The sequence below is a fragment of the Parasteatoda tepidariorum genome, chromosome 1 (assembly GCF_043381705.1).
Source record: "Parasteatoda tepidariorum isolate YZ-2023 chromosome 1, CAS_Ptep_4.0, whole genome shotgun sequence".
In the NCBI taxonomy this organism is placed as follows: domain Eukaryota; kingdom Metazoa; phylum Arthropoda; class Arachnida; order Araneae; family Theridiidae; genus Parasteatoda; species Parasteatoda tepidariorum.
Genome location: NC_092204.1, coordinates 43,528,802 through 43,556,569, shown reverse-complemented (window position 1 = coordinate 43,556,569; position 27,768 = coordinate 43,528,802). Strand labels below are relative to the sequence as shown.

The 27,768-nt window shown below is 28.7% G+C and overlaps 2 protein-coding genes across 2 annotated transcripts; one reads left to right on the top strand and one right to left on the bottom strand.

Moving 5' to 3' along the window:
• The first annotated feature begins 129 nt into the window (after positions 1-129).
• LOC107438743 (cilia- and flagella-associated protein 184) lies at positions 130-14,898 on the top strand. The gene is made up of 8 exons (XM_016051095.4): positions 130-372; positions 5,117-5,206; positions 6,916-6,979; positions 9,595-9,788; positions 10,093-10,212; positions 12,868-12,954; positions 13,493-13,630; positions 14,591-14,898. Exons 1-8 carry the CDS (start codon positions 217-219, stop codon positions 14,804-14,806), a joined length of 1,065 nt encoding a protein of 354 aa, XP_015906581.1. The 5' UTR covers positions 130-216; the 3' UTR covers positions 14,807-14,898.
• Positions 14,899-15,182: 284 nt separating this feature from the next.
• LOC107438744 (RNA-binding protein with serine-rich domain 1-A) lies at positions 15,183-26,453 on the bottom strand. The gene is made up of 7 exons (XM_016051096.3): positions 26,281-26,453; positions 26,009-26,113; positions 25,746-25,781; positions 20,453-20,617; positions 18,827-19,068; positions 15,634-15,796; positions 15,183-15,529 (listed from the first exon to the last, which is right to left on the bottom strand). Coding segments are annotated over exons 1-7 (804 nt in total). The 5' UTR covers positions 26,283-26,453; the 3' UTR covers positions 15,183-15,438.
• Positions 26,454-27,768: the final 1,315 nt, after the last annotated feature.

The following is a 27,768-nucleotide window of genomic DNA, read 5'->3' as shown; positions in this document are numbered from 1 at the left end:
ACAATTAGAAAACTTAACATTAATAATACTCCACTATGAAGTAAAATTTCTTTATCTTTGTATATCCATTTTATAAAGCATTAGTGACAAAGCATGTTTAAAAATCCATAGAGATAAGCCAACTATTGTAGTTACTATGACAACTAAGTTCAGTTTTGTGTATATTATAAATAAATATTCAGCAAAGAATATATATATATTATAGCATTATTCTAAATGGATTCCGAAATAATATCAAGTGATGATGACGACTCAAAAGAAAGCGACATTCAAAGGAATTTTGATGACATAAATAAGCACGAAGGCAATCATTTTTCCGAAATAGTTGAAAGAAAGATATCAAACAAAGAGGAATTAATTAAAAAAATAATGGTTAGTAAGGAAATTTCAGTTATTACATTCTTGATATGTATTTAAATTAATTATTAATTCTATAATTAAATTTAAAAGGCTTGAGATTTCATATTATTATAAGTCCTGAATCATTTTGAAATCGTACAGTGAAAGCTCTATATTGCAAAAACGATATAAACGATCCAAACTTTTGAAACGGACGAAGAAATAATGTTAATTTTAAGAGAATAATTTCTATCTTCTTATGAATTATATAGAATTAAAAAGAATTGCTAGTTGTTAGACATTGCTGCTACAATTTCCTTCATGGAAAAAATCTTTATCCTTCGTTCAAGTTCTTTTCAATGATAGAGAATATAAATTAATTAATATTAATGATAATTATCTGCATAGACTTTTGTTAGAGTGTAAAATAGGGTACCCCTTGGATTACGTACTCTACCTTGAGCATTTACAGCACATAAAATTTTCCATTTTCTTATTATTTCTATCTCGATTTCTTGTAATTAGAAAATATCACTTTTAATTCATTTTTCTGTTTTCTGTAAGAACATTAAAAATCTCCAAAATAAGAGAGGCGCTCGATTGTGTAAGCTTTTATCTAAACTGTAATAAATTTAAATATTCTTGAACTTAATTTTACATAGTTTATTTGAAATTTTAAACATTATTTATCAAGATAAATTTATTTCGTTTAACTATAAAATACTTTCTTAATTGATCTAGTTATATTTGGGTATTATTCTAGAAAATTCTGAATTTATTGTAACAAATTATGGGATTACTTTTGTTTGTCCAAAATATTGTCATTTATGAAATGCATAATTAGGAACTAGTTAATTCTGTTTCTGAGGAAATATTTTATTTCTTTTCTCGTCTTTTATCTTTTTCTTAAAATGTTTTTATTTTTTATCTTTTTCACTAATTATTGTTTTAAATAGCGCGTGTACATTTATTTTAGTCCTTTATCCCCCTTCTCCATCTTATCAACTACAAGTATTAAATTCTAACAAGCAATTAATTAATCTTTACGGTAAATATTCTTGAATTAGTAGATTTTTTAAATTGAAAAGTAGCTTAAGTAACTACAAATTGCACCTAAATTATTGTATGGATCGCGTTCTGATAACTTTACCTGGAATTAATTTTATCTTTATAATATCAACTCAATAATCATATCACCGATAGTTCATTTTACCATATGATAGTTTCTTCAAGAACATTTCATTAACACGGTATTTCATTAATCAGCATAATAATTTTTCTGGCATAATTTGGCAATATAATATTTTCATTTTTATTTCATAATAACGGTAAACTACAATGTAATGAGTTTTGATGCTGATAAAACATTAAAAATAAAGGTAATTATAGATTGACTCCATTATTTTTGTCAGGGGGAGCTTAATTTCTCAAAACAGTAACGTACACATTACCAGTTTTTAAAACTTTGTTTGTTTAAATGGCTTAAATATACATAAATGATAAAGTTCTAATTTCATGTTAGTAATTTTTTTTATTGTGATTGAAATACATTATTAAGAAAAATACGTGAAGTCGAATTCACTATATATTGCAAATTTGCGCATTCTATTCATCTCTCCTTAACCATCTTCATACCTGATTCATATAGACGAAAAGTTTGTCTGTCATTTTGTTTTAATTTATAAAAAATAAAATATTTTTCATTTCAGCTTTTAAAAATCATGAATAAGCGTTACTTATAACTAGAGCCCGGATTTTGATGACCTAAAAAATTTCAACTAATGCCCTTAAAAAGTGCAAAAAATGCCCTTAAGAAATGCAAAAAAAATGCCCTTAAAATGCGAAAATTGCGCTAAAAATGCCTTATGACATGACTTAAATAAAGTACAAATATTGAACTAAAAAAAGTTTTACTTTTTAAAATTATTATGAGTCATTTCAAAATATATAAAGCAATCAGGGCCGGATTAACCTATAGGCACACTAGGCACGTGCCTAGGGCCTACGAAATTCAGGGACCTACGAAAAACTTGGGAGAAAAAATTTTTGTGCAAAATACACTTGTTGTTTTTAAAGCTAAATTATTTTTGTCGACAAAAAAATTTGTTGACAAAAATAATTTAGCTTTAAAAACAACAAGTGTATTTTGCACAAAATTATGAAAATACAAATAAAAATATAATATTTTTCGGTAATAAATTATTTTGCAGAATCTTATGATCTACTATATTACTTTTTTGCGATTTTTGGATTCAACGAAATCTTGTATTATACTGTCGAATTCCAAACTACGCAAATTTTAGCCTATATATTTTGAAAAGAGGGGAGGAGTGGGGGAAGGAGGGGAGGGCCCAAAAACGGCTATGCCTAGGGCCTACGAAAGGTATAATCCGGCTCTGAAAGCAATGCAATACTTTTTCTACGTTCATTAAAGTTTGAAAAATATGTTTTATATCCTGAAATAACAAAAAAGAGGAAAATATATTGACTCCGAAACATTTTCATTTTGTATAGAAACTTTAATGAATATAACAACTTCCATCTCATAATATTACTAAATATCAGAATGACATTGGATTATTAAATGTTTTTTGATATTTTGAAATGTAAACGAGCGTCTCTTGATTTTTATACCTGGAGAAGCTTCTTTCAACGTCTACTGATGTTATTGGTGCGTACTGGAAAAAGACGGTCTCACTTACTAACAATTCTTCTTCGATTTGAAAAGATGTTGCTTCACCTGTTAATATCCTAGAAATTTTCTTCATTGTTTGGAAGCCAGTGTTCTACGCCAAAACTTTGTTCAATTTAGCTGCTACACTTTGTCCTATCTTTCCCCTTGCTTTTTGCAACACTTGACTCACTACATCAATATAATTTATTGCATCGCAAAGTTCCAATTCTTGTTTCTCCAATCTTGTAATTGACGAGGACACAATAGCAAAGTTAGACTTAATAAATGCTAAGTTTCCTTCGGTTTTATCTGAGGCCAACACGTTTTGCGCTATCTTAATTGATGCAGCATCTTCTGAATCAAAACTACTGACGATAGACTTCACTATCTTAAAATTGTCACTGTAGTGTAAGCATGCATCCAACCAGGTACCCCATCGTGTTATTACTGGTTTAGGGAGCAAAGCTATGCTAGGAGCAAATGTTTTGAAACATTCTTGACGATATGGGGCTTTCAGAAAAATCTTTTTCACATTTGACACCAGACTGTCTGCATCAGAGTAATTTACACCGATCTCTTCGTCAAAACGATGAAGTGCATGTGCAAGACAAGTTACATGAACTAGTTTTGGATAAAATCTTTTAATTGACTTTCCAGCTTTGATCATATATGGTGCAGCATCAGATAGAAACAGAAGAACATTATTGTGTTATACACCATTGGGCCATAAGGATTTAGGGATTTGTCAAATAATTGACATTTGTGTTGTGGACAATTCTGAAGCACAGGGGTGCATTTGAATACAAAGGTCTTCAATCATTTGGCTCTAACCTTTCACGAGGTTTTCAGACTTTATTTCTTATGTCTCTCCACAGTTTCTTTCAATAGTGGACAATAGTAAATTCTTTCCTTGAAAATTGTAATGTTCTAAACTATGCAAATCAGAGAAAATGGGAAAACTGCAACAAAGAATTACTTCTAAAGATTTTATATCAATCAATAACATAATGAAAAAACATAATGGCATGCAGGTGGTAATGAGAGTTACAATATGAAATGTAAAATTATAAGACAAATCTTGCATTTCATGTAATAAAAATGCCCCAAAAAATAATAAAAAATGGAAAAAATTAACAGAAAACTTAAAAAATACTTTAAAATGCAAAATATGCCCCAAAATTTAAAAAAAAAATGCCCTATAAATCTAAAAAAAAATGCTCTGAAGGACAAAAAACGTCCAAAAATGCAAATGTCATAAAAATCCGGGTCTTACTTATAATGTTTCCATTTCTTACATGATTTAACACTTTTCATACATTCTAATTTATGTTTTAAAAAATTTCACTTCGATACTTAGACTTAACAAATTCCACTCTACTCTTGCTCCAACAGGAACATAGGTCATTTAAAAAATATTTCAAACATAAGAGTGTCAAACACTCGGAGCAATACCCGAAGACACCAGATAAATAAAAAAAAGGCTAATTGCAGCATATCAATGCATGTTATTCATAGTATTGCTGCCTAACGCACTAGTGCTTCAACCAACAGTATATATTTAAAAGATGGAGCAGTTAGCAAGTCTAGTTGTAAAATAATATTACCTGAAATATTTTCTATTATTATTTTTTTCGGTACTTGCGTATTATTCCGTCTACCATTTTGCCATCATAGCACCAAAGTCATTTTGGTATCTTTCAAATTTATTTTAATACAGTGATTATGAAGAAATTGGTAAAATCGAAATAAAATTTATCGCTTGCAAAGAAATGAGGTGATATTTAAATGTAAAGCATTTCCAAATTTCTTTTCAGATTTAGTGAAAATGATCGACGAAATAATACGTAATTACTATTTTTTTTATGTATATATATATTTAAAGATATAATATACCTCTTAGCACAAACCTTCTTACAAGTTTAAAAATTGAAAACATTAAAGCATAAAATCTCCATATGGTGAAATTAATTTTATTTGTTTTATAGCTTCTTTATTTTATTTGTTCCAAATCTCTTTTTCATGTCTTGATCAACTTCATATTTATAGTCTAAATAGATTTTTTTCAACTTGAAAGCTCTTCTGATTTTTTTTCATTTTTTTAAGGATATAAAGAAAGAAGAAAAAACTTTGTTGGCAGAAAATATCATGCTTCAACAGATACTATCAGGTTTATTTAAGGGACCCTTGGGTCACGTAAGTAAGAATTCCGCTAAAATATCTACTTGTATGCTGAAGTGACAGAGGAAACAATAAAAAGCAAGAAAAAAGAACACTCTTAACTTCTATTTGACTTTTTTAACGTATTAAACAAAAAATTATCTTTGATTATTCTTTTTTTCCCACTGAGAAATAATTCTTTTCTTTTTCCCCTGAGAAATAATTTTTTTTCCTTGCTTTGGAAATCACACAAAAGGAATAGTATTTTTTTTAGCTACATTAGAAAAATAGCAAATACTAACTGAAGTACAAAGAATTCAGTTAGAGGCTGAGTCAACCTTGCCCGGTCCGAAGATCAAACCCTAGGCCTGTGCCAAGAAAGTGCGAAGTGCTCCCACACATTCTAATTATTCTAAAAGGAAATACATATTATAAAAGTAAAGAGAAACATTATTAAAAAAAAGTATCATTTATTTATTTGTTTGGGGGGTGCTTGAAGTATTATACGCTGGTGTTAATAATATTTTTCAATGTTAATAATAATAATTTCTAAAATCCAACAGATGGCGCAGTAATGCAAAAGGATTAATTGCATTCTGTTTTCCTTTATGGTACTGTACCATGAACATCATTCCTTTTTTTGTTATTAAATATATTTTGCTGAAGGCCTTTGTAATGCTTTAAAAACCTGAGCTCATTGTTTTTAACATTGGAACACATCCTGGGACTAAGAAATTGATAAAGGTGAGTGCAACTGATTTGAATAATGGATTGTTGTTGTTGTTGAGGTAGGCCATTAAGGCAATGGGGGTGTGATTGTTCTTGTTTTCCAGCGAAGCCATCTATAGCCAAGAATTCGACTTCTGTCACACCCATGCGTCACACCTGTTTATAGCGCTGACCCATTCATACATCCATTCATTCATCTACAGATCGTAATTTTGAGCATAACTAAAGAACGATCAATCTTCAATCCAGTACCCGCAGAGACATAATTTGCTATGGGAACAGGGAGGACTTTGTGACCCAACAGATTTAACGTGCACCAGTAACTATTTACTATACCTGTATGTCTTTGGCCGTCTGGATTCGAACTCCCGTTATTGCGAATTGAAGTCCTATCAACCACTATCCCGGCCCGAATAATGAATTCTTGATGATTTAAAGAACCAAAAAAATAAAAAAAAAATTTAATAGCTGGAGCGAATAATGTACTTTGTCGTATTTAAATTTTACACTTTACCTTCCAACTAAATTATTTTAAGTTTCTTACGCACTTTTTAATGTCCTATGAATTCAAATGTAGTTTATATTATAAAAGTACATACCTGGCTACTTATAACGTCGTTGCCGAGTGGAAGGATTAAAACAGGTCTTAGGCAGGGAAGGAGGGTACAAAATTTATTTATTAATTATAAGACAGAGCAGTCATGAAAGTGTACACGAAAAGTTGCGCTCCTCGGTTATATGTTAGGGAAAATCTTGCTAAGTAAAATCTGTAAATGTCTCTATTTAGGGAAAAGAGGGAAATCTTAAAAAAAAAAAATAAACAATCCTCAAGTTTAACTCGCAAACTTTTCACCACCTAAATGCAGAACAAAAAATAAATTTAAAAATAAAAAATCTAAATATCATAAACTTTTTAGGTTATCAAGACGTTTTTTTTTATATTCTCGTTAGAATATTGATTTCTTAGTGCATTACACATGTAGTGTTAATATTAATTTTCATATTTGTTTTTATAGGATTTTAAACAAGACAGTGAGATGCCATCAAGTTCTAACAAACAAACGTTTTTTAACATGTTAAGTAAGAATTTATAATAACGCTTATCCTTTCATTTATTTATTAACCTTCAATATAATAGTTAAAAAATATAGAGTATTTTCATAGTAAATAATAAACTGTAAGTTAAAATTATTTAGATACTACCTCAGAATAGGGTAGAGCATGGTAAAACTGGATACCTCGATTGTGTTTAAATTTATTCCGCTTTCTAGCAGACAAGATTTAATTGGCATAATGCTATTGCTCGCGGCCGATTCATGATAGTTAAAATTTACCACTATTAAGTGATTTTCTCAGATACATATCTTTTGAGGGGCAGTAAAAAGCAAATATTAGGAATGATGATAAAAAATATTTGGTATGATGTTAGGAGACACAGTAGTTTAATTTAGGGACTGCAAGTTAAAGAATCGTAACATATATTTCTATGTTTTTTTTTCTACGAAGTTTAACTTTTTACTGCAAAGGGCAAAGGTTATATGTTTCATAATGCTTTTAAAGTAGGAAAAGGGTTTTTATTCAGGACATAATGACATATACATAATGACGTTATATAGAAAGTTTTTTTTTTTGTTAAAGTTGTCACAACAAATGTACAATGTGAAAAAAGGGAAAAAAAACAAACCCCCTGAATAATTTTTGATCTAATGATCAGAACTTCAAGTTCTGAGACTCAATCCTAATGGTTTGAGGGGGTGACCTCAAATATGCTAATTAATTAGCGCAGATGATATTTTAAGTTACGAAATCAGACACAAAAACTCACTTTCTCTAAATATACATAACTTTTTTTCAAGGGATTTTGCTTTCTGACCCCCAAAAGGGTGTAGCAGCAATTTGGGAAATATGGTCCCCATAGTTTTATCAAAGCGATCCAAAGTTTGGGGCTCCTTAATATTAATTTAATTTTTTGCATATTTCGTTAATCTCGAGAAATTTTTAAGAGAATTAAAAAAATTTTGGATACAATTATAAAATTCGTTTATCCAAAGATAATTCTATGGAAAAATAAATTTTAGTTAATATTTATTGCTTTTTATTCTTTTATTTAATAATAATCGAAAAAGTTTTGAATTGTAAGGTATATAAATTTTTAAATCATTTTAAAGAAAGTCATTTCACATGGTAAAATACAAAATTTGCCCGAAATCGGTTGAATAGCTTCTGAGAAATCGAATTTTAAACATATGAATTTTTTGAAATTTAATTTTTTAGGAAATATTCAACCGATTTTGCTCAAATTTATCAACCAGAATATTTGAGGTCACAATTAAGATTGAGTCCCAGAACGTTAAGATCCGATCATTAGATCAAAAGTTACTCACGGTGATCCACTTGTTTTTTTTTGGGGGGGGGAGGGCATTGTACATTGATATGTATTGTCATAGCATGAAATCAACTTTTAAAAAAAAGAAGAAAGAAAAGCATTCTACTAAAAATTGGCAAAAAAAACCCCAAAAAAACATTGAACTTTCAACCGTTATAATAGAAAACATAATTTTCATACCTGCCAACATTACAGAAGTAAAATAACGGAGATTTTACTAACCGACCCAATTTTGGGTTTGCGACTACTGATGTTCAACTCCGTAGCCTTGTAATTTTGAACCCAATCCAGAAGACAAGGGAACACCTGGATCAAGTATTGGGAGAAATTTGCTTAGTGGAGGACTTTTATATGGAGTTAACTCGCATTCGAGTTACGTGGAGAGGAAAACCACGAAAACCTCCCACGGTTAGCCTGACGACAAGAGGACTCCAACCCGTGATCCGTCTACCACTGAAGATATTTCACGTCAGCACTGTTGTCGGTGCAAGCCGGATGCGGAATTCGCATCAACCAGTCATCGCTGGGTCTCGAACCTGGGTTCACCTCATTGCAAGGCGAAAGCTCTATTCGCTGAGCTATCATTGACACTCAACATACTGCAGTTGGCAATAACACCATCTGTTGAGGAATAAGATAAGTATTTTTGCTATCAGTAGATATTTTATCACCAATTTTTTTTCTTTCTTTTAATTTCTTCAACAAATATGGAGAAATTTGAGAATATACAGGTAAGCAGTAGATAGTCGTAAAATACACGAGACTTCGTTAAAAAACAGGATACTTGGCAGATATGATTTTATATAAATTACCCTTTACTTTAATTGCACATAAAAAAATAGAAGCTGATAATTTGAAATTAACAATTACTTAAATTATTATTACTTTCTTGATATTATAATTGAGTGTAAGTCAGGATCTCAATCAAACAAGTCGGTTTTTGATGCCACAGCTCTGGTCCCAATAATGCTGACTTGAAGTCATTAAATTTAAGGGATCAAAATTGAAGGGTGATTGAATCTTGAAATAATGTGCTGCATTGATTGTTTCTGAAATTACTAACTATAGTCTTGATCTTGCCCCATTAGACTAGACTCTTTTTCTTAATTAAAGAAAGCACTATAGAGTTGACAATTATGAAACTAAGAGGTGCAGCAGGTTGTAAAGGACGTTTATCATACGGCAAATGTATTAATGTTGGTAGCAATTGTGAGAAAGAAGTAACTTAAAATTTGTATTTTGTTATGTCATTGTTTATTTCTTAGTGAGCAAGCATCTTAAGAAATTTTATATTTTTAAATGTTAATAGACATGATTGACGAGAAAGAGGAAGAGATACGCACATTTGAATTAAAATCCTGCCAAGAAATTGATGATTTGAGAAAGCAAATATCAGAAACAGAGTTAAAGTACAACGAATTGAATGGTGAATTTAAATCACTTAAAGAAAAAGCTGCTCTTCAATCTGTAAATAGCAATACAGGGGAAACATTCTCCAAAGAGGTAACAATGCTATCTGTTTAGCGTTGCAACATATGCACGTAGAAAATTGTTTTTAAATAATGATATATGTTTTACAATTGAGTTATTGTTAAAGTGAGCTGAGATTTATTAGAAAAAATTAACGAATAATTTTTTAGTAAATTTAAAGCAATTAGTCTATAAATGAAAATATTGGATAAATTATTCATTTTAATACTTTTTACAAATGTAAATAATACTTAATTAAAATGTTGTTCTTATATAAAAGATGAATTTAAATAAAAGTGAAATTTTTTTTTTTTTTACTTACGTGTTTTTTTTATAGGAAGTGAATAAGCTCTTACAGAAAGAACATGAAGCAGAAGAAAATTTACAGTACTATCAATTGGAATACATGAGAAAGAATTATGATTTACAAGAAGCTATTCAGAAAAAGAGGAGCTTAGTATGATACTTCTTTTTAGCTGCAGTATCCGAAAATTTTTGTGAATCTGCGGTGATTAAAAAAATTATGGGCTCAAATGTCTCCCACATAACATAGAAAAAAAATCAATTTTCTGTTTTAATTTTGATTCGTACGTCTTTTTATGTTCTCTTAGGCAATTATGTTTAATTTTTAAACTTGGGAAAATGATAACAAACTTATGCTTATTTTCACAATTCTTCCTTATGTACTTGATATTTACGGAGAAGGAGGTTGTTGCTGTTTCTAATGATACTTGGACGAGACAAGCTTTTGTGAATTAAGGCAGGAATTTCCATTCGTTTGATAAAAGAACAATGCAGGGATGAAAGTACGTCTTAGCTCAGAATTCCCCGGATAGATGGCAGCACCACTTAGTCGTGAGGCCACTTTCTCAATTTAAACATAGATCTGGAGGGGAAGGAAATTTTCTCCAGATCTCTGTGTTCATGGTACAGCATAGCGACCGATCGCAGGACTTTCGATTCCACATATTTTACGAGCACGTATATTGCATATACTAGGTCAGGGCTGTCCAACTGGTGGCCCGCCAACTTCTTTTTCAGTCTGATCGGCCTCAGTTTTCCCATTAAAATGTAAGCAAATTGTTTTATAATCCTTCTGTTCCATTGTTTTATAATTAATAATTCAACTATTAATTGTTATTGTATATGAGCCAAGAGGATATTGTTCAACTTTTTCAAACTGCGGCCAGCCAGGTGATCAGTGACCGGAATTCTGGCCCGTGGGCTCTTTGAAGTTGGACAGCCCTGTACTAGGTGAATCTTAGTGAAGTCGAGGATCGTAGACTAGCCTATCTGGACCGGAGTTGTATATTGTTTGTTTGGACCGGAGTTGTTTGTATATTTCCTTATTAATATAGTATTTTAGAACTAATATAAGTCACTGACAATTAGCTTCTTTTTTAAATAATTATTGCTGTTCAAATAATTTATTTCCTTATACAGGGTGCGTAGCCAAATTATTCAACAAAAAATAAGCACCTTTTAAGCACTTTAAAAAAATATCATAATTAGACAGGGTTGGAAAGTTTTTGACAATAGACGGTTTAATCTTGTTTTAAGCATCACATCAAAAAAAAAAAAAAAACCCTTTGGCATTGTTTTTCACAATTGTCAAAAATCATGAAATTTTGAATCAGGTAAAATAAATGGCGTTCTCATACGCTGCGGACTGACTATACGCCGAAATAGATTGGGGTTGAATTAATTATGAAAACGTTGAATAGAACAATATGAACTGTGCTTTTTTGCATAATTCGAAGCGAAAATCAACATAGTAAAGGAAAAATAAGCACTTTTCAAAAACACCCAATGAAAAAAAGCACCTTTAAGGGCTTTTAAAAAACGAAAATAAGCACTTTTTAAAAACGCTACGCACCCTGTTATATATACATGGTTATCAAGGCTTGATTGATTAATACAGTATTGGTTGATTGATTAATACAGCTCTCTTTAAATTTTGGGAACACTGTTTTATTTTCTGATATAAAATAGAGGGAATATGTAATTATTAGAATTTATTCAGTCAAACAAAATGTTGAAATTGCAGATGGTTTTATATCAGGAGATAGTAAATTAATTTTGAATTTAAAAGTTTTGCTGTCAGTTGTAAAATTTTGTGGTCAAAGGTGGCAATATTTATAGACACCTGGATAGAAATATTACATACTGACGGCGCACATCTTATGTATACTGAGTTCTATTGTGGCTTCCATATTTCAGAATCCTTACAAAAAATTATGTAAAAAAAAATTATTTACTTTAGAGGCTACAATGACAAGTATAAGTGGAAAAAAATCCTTCCGAACTATGGAAGCAGGTCAGATTTGATGATATAACTTATCAAAAATCAGCTTGCTTAATTAAACTGGAAGATGCTAACCTTTCATTAACAACTACCTATTTTCTAATACACTTGTTTCAACTTATTTTTTTTATCAATTTCTTTATCTTATTAATAAATAGTCACAGTTTGAAAAGATTTTTGCTCCTTTTGTGTATTTCCTTATTACTTCATTATTTTAAAGGATTCAAAGTCTATATTTAGTAAAATATTTCTTTAACAGCTTGTTGTTAGCCAAAGGAGTCATAAACGTTATGATGATGCCAATGTAGCCCTTTCCTTATTAGGTTGGCTCCATTATCAGTACCCATTTATCAGAAACTGGGTTGTCTCCAAACCATCACTAAGAACATACATTAAGATTGGTCATTATGAAACACCCTGTATTTTTTCAACGTCACTTCGAAATTACTATTGTCTATAAATATTTTTAATAAAAAAATTCAGTCACATGCTCAGTTTTACATTACTAATAAATGCTGAAATAGCTTATCCGTTTCAGACTCTTTAGTAAGTATAATCTTAAGATTTTTCTAGTAGCAATAAATTTATATAATATACCATAAGCATGGCCTGCAGTACAAAAGTAGAATGAATATTAATCATTGAAAAACGTGTTTTTTTTTTCTCTTATTAACTCAAATAAATATAACTTTCTCAATTTATAAACAAAATTTGAAATGGGACATATTGCTGTAGGATGTTCACATTTGTCATTAAAACTAAAAGAAAAGCAATTATAATTCTAATAGTAATTTTTTTTATTTGCAGATAGAGGGGCCAGTGAATTATGCCGAATATGATGTAATATGTACAGAAATTGAGAATAATATAGAGGTTACTAAGCAATTGAAAGAAGTAATTGAATGCTTTGATATTTGTTTTTAGCTTTCAAGAATTACTATTTATTCATTTCTAATTTGCATGGCTGATATCGTATAGAGTAATAATAATAATAATAAAAAAATTCGAACTTCTGCCGATTGAAATTTTAAAAAAATATATATATGAACACACCATTTTCATTATTATTCTACTGTTGATTAAATATATAGTTGTATAAAATTGGAAGCGCAAATAGTGTGCACCATGCAGCTATTAACAAGTAATAAAATATTTTGTTAATTGAATTATGTTTTTGCATATTATTTAAATACATTCAATCTGACTTTAAATCAAGAATTTTTTTTTTATTAAAACATTATGTTATTTTTCTCTTTTAACAAGAACTGTTAAATATTGATTAACTATAAATTCTAGTCTTTTCATTGAATTTCTCTTTACAAATGTCACCTTTTTAAAATAAAAGATTGAAGTAATATTCTTTGATTCTTTTTGATATTCAGTGAAACATAACAGGAATTTTATGTTAGCTTATTTAAAATAATTTCTTCAGGAAACTGCAGAATTACAAAAGAAAATTTTTTCCATGATAAACATCATCAGCCATCTAAACCAGAAACTACAATTTGTTCAACATCAAAAAGGAATAACTGCTGCAGAAGAGAAGTCATTAGATGAAGAATTAAATAAAGTAAGGAATAATTAGATTTTATTTTTGAAATTTTAAATTCGTTGAATTTATTTCATCAGTTACTTTTTGTTTCAGTTTGAAGTAAATGTGTGTATATTTATTCCAATGTGTATATGTTTAATTTAAAAGAAGGGTTTTGTAGTTTTAGTTTTTTGAAAATAAAAAATAGAATATATATACTATATAAACATATAAAATAAATACTCCATTTAGACACATACATGCAATGATTCAGCAAATCATCAAAAAAGGTAACAAAATTGTAAGATAATATTCTGCCATCAATATGCACAGATTTTTAATACTGAAATGTCAATAACAAAATTTTTCAAAAGGCTTATAAATTGATGGGAAAAAAATGCTTTAAAAAAAATGCTTGTTTTAAACTAAAATAATGATATTGTTAAAAGTGGCAGTCACGATAGAACATTGCTGATAAGTTTGAAAGATGCACTACCCTAGAATAATGGAAGAGACACTTTCAGTTTTTAATAATTTTTAAGATTCATCAAGAAATACTAAAAGGAATGCTTTGTAAATTTAGAAGTGTTTTGTTCATGTGATTGTTCATACTCAGCAAAAAAGTTTTCAGTGAGAGACCAAAAATAAATAATGAAAAAAAAATTTTTTTTTAACAATTTTTTTTTTATGCTAAAAAATCAAGCAATAAGCTTGGCAACTAATAAAATTTCATTTTCATTTATTTGGCAACTAATGGAGAGAAAAATCCGATCTAAATATTTTAAAAATTTCAAGCAATTTTTTAAGTATCTTTTGTACTTATTAAAAGAAAGTTCAAAACAAGAAGAGATTTTCCACATCTTCATTCTTTAATTTTTAAGATATTTAAACCAGATTTTTTTCATTAGGTGCCAAATACTATGAACACTACTACAATATTCTAATAAAATTTATGCTATTCTAACAAAAATCTTTACATACTATTCTACCTTTTTTCAGATGCGTAGTAACCTATTTGAAGAAAAAACAAAATATAACAAAATGAAAGAGAAAAATGAAGACTTACAGCACAGATTTATTCTCCTTCAACACCCTAAACTTATTGATGATTACAAACATATAAAAGAAGAAAATGATCTTGCTCAAAAAGAATTACAGCAATTAAAAGATGCATATGCAAGTTCTATGAAAATAGTTACTGAATCGCAAAAATGATATGTTTATTGCTAAAAGAAATAACTGTAACCATATAAAAAAATACTTAAATAAGAAAAAATATTAAATTCAGCTATTCTATGTTCTCACAATATCCTGAACGTTGTTTTTAAAATTGAGGTTAATAGAATTAAAACAGTAAATATAAAATAAAATTACAAGGTTAAGATTATTCCTAATAATTTGAATTTTGCTAATATAAAACAAATTTTGTAACAGATATATAATAGAAAAATTTAGGATTTTTTTTTCAGATTATAAAATTAGTATTGAAAAGTAGTCAAAAGATAAATAAACCATTAACCTTTTAAAAACTAAAAAGGCATAAATTGCATTATTTGAAAATTGATAGAAAAATACAACATTGAAAAGACAATTCTATTTTTAAAATTTATTGATTAAAACAACAAAAATGTCATAGTCAAAATTTTTATCTTGAATAAGAATACAACAAGAGACGTCTTTTAATATTGGCATAAATGTAAAAAGAGAAGTAATTAAGTGCAAACTAGTTCCAGTCCACAATTTAATGAAACAATACTTTTTGCAGAATTGTAGCATAGGTTACCAAACAAGATAAGAATTATATGAAACAGTATCATAAAGTTTAAAGTTTCAGATTAGCAGGTAATTTATCTAGAGCTACTACTGCTTGATCTTTGACGCCGTCTGTTAGGAGACCTTGACCGTGTCCTAGATCTTCTTCTGTATCTAGGAGGTGATCTGAAATAGAAGAATCAATAAATGAAACCAACCAAAGTATAACTTAAATCAAAATATCAGTTTAAGGACCGGGGAACACTTTTAGATTTTAATAGGTTAATTACCTTCTCCTGGGACGACCACCCCTCATTCCTCTAGGAGGAGATCGTCGCCAAGGGGGTGGAGCTCTGCGCATACCCCCAGGAGGTGAACGAACTCTGGTGAGTCTCTGAGGAGCAGGGTGAAATTGAACAAGGGATGCTTGCACTTCTTGCCCATCTATTTGGCCTATTGAAACAAAAGAACACAGTTTAATAAATATCAAATCAACCACATTTTTAAAAAATCTACAAGATAAGACAGATTTTAAAAGACTGCAGGCACCAAGATGCTAATATTTGTTTTATAATAATATTCGGTAAATATATTGATTATAAAAATGTATCCATTTCAGTTACATATTTAAAACTATATAGTTTAAATAAGATATAACATTTGTTTTACTTCTAAAAACAAATAATGAAATTTTAGCTTTTCTTGAAAATAGACAATTTTATGCACTCGATAAGCAATCCAGTTATAACACTGAATATTTATCAGGATTCCGACTTAGTTTGAGAAATAAAATTGTTAATTTTTTCCAGGCCATATTTAATTTTTACACTGCAATTTTTCTTCAGACTCAGAAAAAAACAAATTTTCCACTTAAAATGTCAAATATTACATTTTGTCAGGAAAAATTATAACTAAATGTAGATATTGTATAAAAGTGTTATGTGAACTTTTTAAAGGGAATAACTGTAATGCATGTTAGAATAACAGTTGAACAGTATTTCGATACTGACTTTTTGCATCGAAATAATTACATCTCTTTTTCTACCTGATTTGTGAGAACAATATTTATTGAAGCATAACTGTGTATGTAAAGCAAGGACATAATTATCTTTTGTGCCAATAACACATTTCGATCTTTAACAACAATTTTAGCTGTTTTTTTTCTCGTTTTTTTAAAGTATAAATATAACCATAATATTTATGCATTTCTTTTTTAAAATTGAAGCATAATTTCCTAGTTTTACATAAAGAAATTGTTGATAAACTTTTTTTTATCATTAATTTTCTATAAAACTGAGAACTATTTAAAACGATATTAAAAATATATTTGGTTGCAAAAGTTGGGAAATAAATTTTTATAACCCCTAAGTAGCTAAAAATGATAGTCTATCTAAGAAGAGGGCAGCTTGGAACTTGCTTCTGAAGAAGGTCATCGCCCACCCTGGGTTGGTGCACCATTGATGAAGAATAAGAAGTTAAAAATGATCATTCTTAACACTTGTAAGGTTTAAAGCTGTTTCAAAAATGCAAAACTGTTATTCTACACTGTTTCTGTCACCCAACCAAACTACTGTATTTATTAACATCATGTTCCTTTCATTTTGTCTGCTTTTGAAAAACATTTAGCTTTAATAAAAGCTGGCTTTCTTTTGGCCTGAATTAAACATTGCACCCAGGTTTAATGACTTATGCTGTTTGATAAAAAAAATAATTCGGAAATCAGGAAAACAATATCTGAGGTTTTGTAACTGCTTTGGAATTTCACTAAAGCGGGAAAAAAACTTTTTTCTTTCCTGCTTAGAGAAAAAAGATTACTATTGCCAAAAGAATCGTGTAATTCGGTTTCAAAATGCCCAAAATCCTGCCATTTCTAGAAGAAAATGTCATTACTAATGCATGTTATAAGGTCATAGCATCATATATACACATATATAAAAGAGATTTAAAGAACAATGTAAAAGTTTTTAGCAATAGCTGAAACTGTGATCGACAAAACCAAGTGGATTCACAACAAAATTGTTGCAAACTGTGTGCACCAAAGTGAGGTATCATATTTCTTATTTGAAGATTTATGGTTAAATCCTCAATGTTCAAGAGCTTAAAATAAAGCTTTCTTCAAATGTGCTAAAAATTAGCAGGATGAAATGTTATTAAAACATCAATATTTAAAACTACGAAAAAATCCATAGTAATAACTACCAAAAAAGCAATTGGCAAAATCCGAGCAGGATTCCTGGAAAAATCGTTGATAATCAAATGTGTCAAAAAGTGACTATTTAACTGTGAGATTTAACATTTGTAGTATGTGTATGATATAATTTTGTATTAAAACATCTAGATTTTTAACAAAATAATAAACATCTGCTAATCTAAATCAATAATAGCAATTGACAAAACCACATCGAGTTATAGTAAAATTGTTGCTAATTAAGTGCATCAAAAAGTGAGTATTCTAAAGCGTGTTTCGAATTTCCCAGTACAGTATAATGACAATAAAACACATTAAAAAAAAAAAACAATTGAAAATCGTCACTAATTAAGAGTGTGATTTGAAATTTGTGGTACAGTATAATGACTAAAAAAACCCAAACTACGTAGAGATCTGCACCAATGAATGACAAAATCGTTTACGACAAAATAAATGGCGGAAATGTAGAATTTATTAAAAAATTAATCATTGTGGCCATGAGGAATAAGGAATTTAATCAACACGGAAAAATCAAGAAATTTTCTTAAAATATCCAAAAAAAATTAGGGAAGAATAATTAATTTGACTTATAAGTCCAATATTTTTTTTAAAAATTGTTTTGTAGTAAAGTATGTAGTATTGTTTCTATCTTATTGTTTATTTTCAACTTTAATAGCAAGTAAAAGAGTATTGAGTAATATTTCGTTTAAGAATAAGGCATAACTGAAAAATTAATTATAGAATAATTACGCCAAAAGTTACAAAAACCAGGAAAACTTAATAAAATCAGTCCACAAAGTTATTATGATTTTTTTTTTCAGTACGTCTGTGGCCACCCTGCTGATGAAATTTGATTTAGCTCATAATATACCACAGCAAAAAACTTGCATACGGATCATAAGAATCTTACTTTCCTTTTGTTTCATATAATAGCCATACATTGTGTTATAAGTATTATGAATACATTTAATTGTAAGTAGGGTTTAATGGTACCTACCAGGTCTAGAAAGGACATGTTGGGCTAAATATTTAAGTAAAACGTATTTCCAAACAGCCTAAAATTACCCTCTCTGTAAATAATAAGACATATAAACTTTTCCCAGCATATAACAAAATTATTTTTTCTGCATCTATGTTTCTCAAACGGTTGAAGATATATTGCAGAAATCATAATTCTTTAGCTTTCCTGAAATTGTGTGTTCTCACGACTGAATCAATCAAGAGTGACATATTTTAAATGACCTTATATGATTTTTCATGTTGTAAATTAAAATAATCTGAAACTTTCCACCTACCCCCATCCATATATCTGAGTGCTTTTCCAGCATCTTCTGGGTTTTCATACTCAACATATGCAAAACCTCTTGACAAATGCGGACGCTCCCGATCAATGACAAGGTCAACATTTCTCAATGTTCCAAAGGTACTAAATATTTCATTTATGTGGTCCTTAGTAACATTGCGTGTAAGACGACTGACTTGTATCTTTGTTAATCTAGGAGATGGACTTTTTCTCCTTCTCTTTATTGAAGGGGATCTATAGGGAAAAAGAAAACATTAATTGCTGCAAAGAATAGAATAATTATATATTGTCATAAACATTACAGAAGAAATTGTTGGCACATTCTAAAAATATATAACAAATTAAAAACAGGCATTTAAATATAATAACCTATGTGAATACTCAAAAGAAAATGAAGCAGATAGAAATACAGCAGTACTTTTACTGCTGTATTTCTGTCTGCTTCATTTTCATAAATAAAGTGGACACAGTTTTACATTAATTTTTGAATGATGATTGTAGGATAGCAAAAAATGAGAAAAGACAAAGTTGCAAATAAAAAAAAAATTGCCCCTTCGGTTACCAAAGCTTTTCTTGTGTTGTTTTCCTTTGACAAATGTGCCCTTTCTTATTTCTAACTAATTCTGTTTTTAAGATTTATTTGTTGCTGTCCCGAGAATACACATAATGTTTGAGCACATGTCCATATTATATAGACAAATAATAATTTACATTGAAAGTAAATCTGTTTTCTAACAAGACATTTAAAGGATAAAAAACGTTTTGTAATAATAAAAAAACATCGCAAATGCTTAACAAAGGATTATTCATTCTATATTTCATGTGTATAAAATTTAATATTCAAGCAAGTAAATAAAGACTCTTTAAAACATTAACAAAAATAATAATGAGTGTCATGCATAATTTTTATTGGTAATTAATTACTTAATTTATTATGAATAGGGCAATCCCTTTTAAAATTCCCAGCATCACCAAAATACCTAAGTTTTTGATTTGTTTGTTATTTTATCAAATACAAAATCTTTTTTATTGCCGCCAAGTTGAAGATAATAATACAAATTAAGCTAAGATAACTACAGCATCAGAGTAAGATAAAAAATAAATAAATAATAATAATATCTTAGCACATAATGCTAAAGTATCTGCAAAATTACAAAAATTCTGCCTACAAATACAAATCGTGATATTGGATGTTGAAAACGTGTGAATAGAGATTGGAATATCGGTTTTATAAATCATGTAAATATAAATAGCAATGCATGATTTTCAAATCATCTGGAAATGAATTGCGATGCATTATTTGCCAGAGAAATGCAGTCAACAAGGGAACACAGAGCGTATGGGTGACTTACAAACAAAGAATAAATTGAAATTTGTAAAACAGAATAACAAAAAATATGATTCGAAAAAATGGTAAAGCACGATATTAATAAATGCAAATCATAATGTGTGACTTAATGCAAATCATGAGAATTTTTTTTTCTCTCATGAAAATAGAAATAAAAGGTTTTTATTAAAAAATGAGAAACACATAAATAATAACAGAACAATTATTGTTTGATATTAAATATTTAAATTTAAAAAACATAATATATTAAGAGGGCAACTAATAAATAACCTTGCTACATTGCGTTTCCCACGTCCACTGACACGTCTTGATCCTGAAGATCTAGATGATGAAGAAGATGAGGATGATGATGAGCTAGAACGAGAACGTGATTCACCATCTGAACTACTACTAGATGAAGAGCTAGAACTGGATGAAGAAGATGAGCCTGAACGCCTACAATAAAAAACATTTGTTATATTAAAAAAATGTGAAAAATATTATGTATTTTATGTTCTACCTTTAAAAAGAAAGGAACAAAAATAGTTTCAGCAATAAATTGGAGGGAACTTCAAACATTAAGCAATCAAATTTTTAATAGTCTAGATTACAAGAAGAGAATCAATTTTCGTATAGCCTAAAACTTTAAAACATACTAATAATAGTTTCCTTAGTGAAAAAATTAAATAATAATAATAATCAGATTTCATCCTAATATACCCACTAAAAAAATATTCAGAAGTATTTGTAAAAATATTAACCATACACCTGAAAAATAAATTAATAAAAAGTAAGAAGTTGTAACATGTGTGTTTTAACTGTATAGAGATAGCTGTGATTGTAACTGATAGATGATTGATGTTTTTAGATTGCTGGAATGAGGTCATGAGGAATTTCAAACTTCAGTTAAAAATAAACATTTAAAAAAAAAAAACAGTTTCAATTCTATATTTATGGGTCACCAGCTTTAATAGTGTAGGAACCATGGTAACAAAGATTTGTAGATCCCTAACTAGGAGACTCTAGTCATGACGTGATAGCTTCTTTTTTTTTTTTTTAGCATCAATTAGAATTTATCATATATAACATGTAAATAAAAATTTTAATACGGGTACTATTAAATAGGAAAAAAAAAAAAAAAACACCTGTGTACATATTTAATCAAATTGTAATATTTAGTTTTTAAACAGTACAAGTCTTTATAAGATTTTATTGCAGGGTTCGCCAAGTGGGCCCACTTTGAAAAAACCCGCCCGGGTTTTATTGGGTGGGCCCACCTTGAAAAAACCCACTTGGAACGATAAGTGGGTTTTTTCAACAAAAAAATTTTTTTTTACTAGAACTTATTGTTTCACATTTATTTTTATATAATTTATTGTGCAGCATAAATTTGTCAAATAGAGTTGCATGATTTATATGATTAAGTTTTTAATATTAGTAAAGTAAAAGAAACTCAAATATTCATATAATTTTTATAGTAGGTGCTATTGAAAACTTCAAGTGGGTTTTTTCAAAAAAGTAATATTTTAATGATATTAAATCAAATAAAAATTTAAATAATATAGTCTGAAAAGATCAATTTTTCAACTATAGTTGCATGCTTTATATATTAATAAACAGGTAATATAATACATACAGGTAATATAATAATATAATATATTAAAAAAAATTTAAAAGAAACAATTTTTTTCTTTTTTTACCAAGTGATACATTAACAAATTTAAACAGTTTTATTTTCTAGCTTTAAAAAAAAAAAAGCTAAAACTTTTTATAAGAGAACTTTTTAAAATTATTTATCTAAAAATGAAATCATTTTCCTAGGGTTAATTATTTGAAAACAAATGGGACAAGTAACTGATACTCTTTATAATTATACGTAGTTTTAATTTCACTTTCTATTAATCTTATTATAAAAACATGTAAGACCATTAAATATTTATTTCAGTTTTTTATTTAACTCAAGTCAGATGAAATTTTAGTTTTTACTGATTATAAATATTTACAGATTATAATTTTATAATGGGTAATATCCATATGTTTAATAAATATAGTAAATAAATGTGTGTGAAAACAAAAAGATTAATAAACTTGTTCCTTTTATATTACTGCATTTATATTTTATAATTCTTGAGTTAAAAAATTATGAAACGTAATGTACTTAAAAATAAAGAAGATTCAAATATGTATTAGTGATAATGCGTTATTTAAACTTAATATAAAATACATATAACCAGGGTTCCCCAAGTGGGCCCACTTTGAAAAAACCCACTTGGTGGTTTTTTTCACAAATTGTTTTTTTTTTAAAATTTGGTTCAAAAAGAAGTATCTCCTAATACTATCATTGGACATATCGTTGAAGTTAACAAATATTTTAGAAATGTGCATCAAGCACATGGATGGGCAAATGAAAAAAACTGCTTGATGACCAAATGATACTAGGTGGAATTCATATTGTGAGCGCGTAAAAACTTTTGCCAATAATTACCATAAATATGAAGAGATTGTTCTTGAACAATTTTATATGTCAAAAAAATTAAATAATGTTGGGCTTTACCAATAAACTATCAATTGGGAAAAACAGATATCAATTGTTTCTGAAGCTTTAAAAAAGCTTCAACCAGAAAACATTTCAATTTCAGAACCTGTTGAAATATGAATTAACTTACTATCGTGTGATGAATTAGAATCCCATAAACATTTTGTTAAAAGATCAGGCTGTTCAGCCACATCATTTATCAGCATATGCATCCTGGATCCCGAAACAAGGGGACAATTTTTAAATGATGAACAAGACCAATTAGCAGAAAGCTGTCTTTCTAAGCATCATCCAGAATTTCTGCCACGTGTTATGGCATCCAAAATTTCCGATCCTGAATACTTTCCAAAATCAATGATGCTTGACACTGTTATTGAACAGTTTTCATCAAAAAATAGTGGAAAATTATGGCAAAAAAAAAAAAAAAATAAGTAAATAAATAAAATTCCTAGCTTCCACAAAATTTCTGTCAATTCTTTTTTCTTTGCACTCAGCACCAGCATCCTCTGTCTCTATCGAAAGACACTTTTCAACTTTCGGTTTGGTGCAGAGTAAACTTCGAAATAGATTAGGAATAGATAAAGCTACAAAACTCGTAAAAGTGTATTGCCATCTAAGAGAGAAATGTAGACACTTTGAATCTGTTGTATGATAATAATAATAAAGGAAAAAATTGACCTTTTTTTTAAAGTTAACTCTTAACATCTGCTGACAATTTTTAACTATTTGGAGAAAGTTTATCACAATTAAAAAACAGTTAAAAATTAAAATATTACTTTTAAGATTTTTTAAATATTTTTAAGATTTCATTTGAATACAATTTATTTTGTTTCTTTTAATCATGTTTAAAAATATTGAAAGCAAACAAAAAAAAATTTATTAAGTGATACATTAAACAACAATAAACAAATTTAAAGTTTTATTATCTGATTTTAAAAAAATGAGCTATAACTTTTTATATATGCTTTTTTATAATTTTAAGATTAATTTGTTTTTTGAAACTATAAAGTTAAAATGCATATATTTATCTAAATATTTGAAAAAAGGGACAAGTAACTGATACTCTTTATAATTATACATAATTTTAATTTCACTTTCTATTAATCGTATTATAAAAACATTGAAGACCATTAAATATTTATTCCAGTTTAATTTTATTACAGGTAAAAGTCAGATGAAATTTTAGTGTTTACTTATACAATACTATTTAATAAATAAAAATATTTTCACAGTAAAATTTATGAGCACTAAATGAAAAAACCCAATTTTCCCCGGGTTTTTTCAAATAAAACCCAATTTTCCCCGGGTTTTTTCAATAAAACCCAGGTGGGTTGGGTTTTTTCAAAATTCCCCGGGTTTTTTCAAACCCTGTTTTATTGTGAAGTCTAACCCTACCAAAATCTACAATCTATATGACAAGTAACAAGCTAAAAAATTAAAACAAAAAAATAATCCTGCTACTTGTCAAATCTGTTATAAATAACAGGTTTATAAGTTGCAACAGAGTCAATAATATTTGTCAACTTAAATTTTTTGCCACTAAACAAACACATACATAAACAGTACACAGGCTTTAAAGAGAGTTTTTTTTTTATAAAAAAAAGGGACATTTTTTGGAACAGTTTACTTACTACTTTTAAAAAATTCAAACTTAAATTTCTGCTTAAGCGTCATAGCACTTTAAACACATCATTATTAAGCACATTAATAATGGTACAGTAGGGAACCAATTATCCGGAACGATCCGGACCATCGCTATTCCGGATAAATGATTTTTCCGGTTTTCTGAATCACTACAAAAAGCCGTTATTTTTAGTGTTAAACCCAACTAAAAAAAATTTTTTTTTTTGGAAATAATCTTAAAAAGAAAAAACGATGGAGTAATACACTAATGATTATTTCCAAAATGATGGTAAGGTAAACATCTTTCAAAAAAGGAAGAAAAATCCTAAAATCTTATGAGGGAAATTTTTTTTTTTTAAAAAAAAAAATAGCGGGAAAATTTATTGAATTTCGTTCAGGTTTTTTGGTTTTCCGATTTCCGGGTTCTGTACTGTAATAAAGAAACCTTTTTTAATTCTGGATTACTTCAATCAGAAGAGAAAGTTTTAACGGTTTCCATCATAATTTTATCAACACTGAATAACTTATAATAATTTCCAATCAATACATAAAATTCTTTTGCATTAAAAAAATAACCAGTATCAATTAGATAGATAATATTCCCTCTTTCAGACCAATATTTAATTAAATTTTTTAATAGATTTTAAAACTTTTATCAAATTATTTTAAAGTAAGGTTCTAATAATCTTGAAACATACCACTTAACTGTTTAATACAAAAAAGTATTTCAATGGATGAGCCCTCAATTAGCTATTTATAACTATGTGATATGATTACTGCATTGTTTATTAAAATCAATCTTTTTTGATATGAGGTACTAAAAACCAACAATTATGAGGATAAAAAAATCTACCCTTCAATATTTTTTACTGCCTTTGCTGAAAACAATAAATAAGTGTATGATCTCTGTATTAATCGGATAAAAATTTGATAACATAAATTTGTTACCTGAAACTTGTTTACATTAAATGAAAGAATTTCCAAAAAGTTTAAAATAATGAATTTTGCAAGGCTATATGCCAGAACTAAACAATATTTGTAATTATTAAACACTCCCTAAGTTTAAAAAATCGAACCTTTGCAATTTTTACTAGCATTATTAATTAAAATTAAAGAAATGTTAGATTGATAATCCAAATCTTTAGGTTCTTTGAATTGATTGATTAAAATCCATATTTGCATTTGAAGAAAATGAAGTGTTTTAAACACACACAAAATCTGAATTTTTGAAATAAAATATTCGTATAATTAAAGGTATAGGGCAAGTATGAACCCTGCAGTGAAGTTAGGAGTAGCAAAGAAGTTAAATAGAGGCATTAGAAGAAAATGACATGAGTTGAAATATAATATAAATACATAACTTATTTTGCTTATTAAGAATACATAAATATGAGAGATTATTTAGTAAATAATTCATATACTCACTTAGTATTCTTAGTTTCAGTCTTTTTACTGCGAGGACTAGAAAAGAATACCAAATTTAAATGTACAATAAAAACTGCACAAACATTTTTGTACATATCATATATTTTAAAGATAACTTTTGTTTTATATAAATATTAAATACTATAATATGAATAAATGATATTAAGTGAGAAACTTTTGACCAAATGTAATACGTCATCAATTTTGACTCAAAGATTCTATTGCTAAATTCAAAAACATTTTATGCAAAACTAAATACATACTTTGAACTAGCACTGCTACTGCTAGAAGATGATGACACACTACTTCTTTTATTCTTTTTCTTTTCTTTCTCTGCTTTGCTCTTAGATTCGCCTTTACTTAAAGCCCTTAAAAATAAAGGATTTGTTGGTTTAGTTAATTTATCATTTAGTTAATAAACACTACAAACAATATATTGTTTAAACATGTTGTTTATAATAGAAAATAAGTTAAAAAGCTATTAATAGAAACAAGAGTTTCAAAAATTTTAAACACACAAGGGAACTTAACTTACATTTTGTGATAACTAAAGTTTCAAAAACTATTTTGGTTTTAGAATATTATTGTTTCCTGATTCCGATTATATATGGACATTGAAACAACCATTTCAATTTAATAACATAAGCCGGTTGCAGGATTTTTCTGTTGAAAATAACGCTTTAACCTCACTTGAAAGTCAAACTTTGTACTATCTCGTAAAGCATTCACACTGATTCCTTAAGGAGCATTCTCACCAAATTCGACTACCGCACCACCGATCACCTGTTGAAAAATATTCACCTGATTGGTGAAATATATTTTCCCGTGAAAAATCAGATACCTTTTTTTTTCTCGACGGCAACAGTAAGTTTTGCAACCGTATTTGCTGCAAATTTTTTTAAAAAAGCGTCTGATCTGTATGTGCAATTTAAAAATTTTGTCTGAAATATTTTTTAAACATTTTGTCCAGCAGTACACTGATTCAATAGACACAGTTTCCAATAGAATACCGATATCAAGCTTCTCTGAATGCGTTCCGTAATGCGTGACGATGGTGTTCACTGAATACGTTCAATAAGCGTGTGGGTGACCACTTTGATCAGTCTCCGTAGGGACAGAGGGTTCGTGGTGTCGGTTCTCGTTAAATCGTTCCACCGTAAAATGCTCGACTTTCCGTGCAGGTCATCACGCTACTACAGTGGGAGGGATGATGACCACCTGTAGTGGCTTAAAACTGTAATGGCGCGTCTTCAGATCATCCTCAATAGATATCGCCAATAGTTCATTGTGCAGCTTTAGTGAGACGTAAATAAAGTATTATCAATACTACTGCTACTACTATTCATAAAATATTCCCCAGAAAACTACTATTTTGCTGCTTAAGTGGAGATACATCATGATGTAGACAATTCGCGATCGCAACGAACTATAGGGGGCGTTGTTGTATGAGACGCTTACCTGCGATTTCTATATGAACCGTCATTCAGTTACTCTGGAGACGTCGTTAATGTAGCGTGTAGCATTGCAACGTTCCTTCTTTAACCCCTTGCTTCCGAAGCGTCATGAAAAGACATTTACAAGCAAACTACGGCAAGTGTCGTTTCGTGACGGTCTCGCGTTTTTGGGGTAGGGAGAGTAGAAAAAGAGATTCTTCAGTGGGGAAAGAAATGGGGGTCAGTTAAGGGGAGGACGAACAAAGAGAAGGGTTGGCAGTTTACCTCAATTACTCAAACTATTATCCTTCCCCTAAGTTTCTTCTGAATGGGTTGCTTTTTGCTTTGAAATTTGGCCTTCAAGAAAAACGCCAATACTATCATTTTACTTACATTGAAAACTATTTTGAAAAGCACAACTAAGAAGCTTTTTCTTAAGCAATGTTTTTTTTTTCTTAAATAACATTATTAAAAATATGTAATCTAAGATTATGATTATTCGATAATAATCTACTTCAAATAATGTTTTATTTTTTTTATCCGCATTTTGTTATCATTAAAAATAAATAAATAAATAAAGTAAAAAAAAT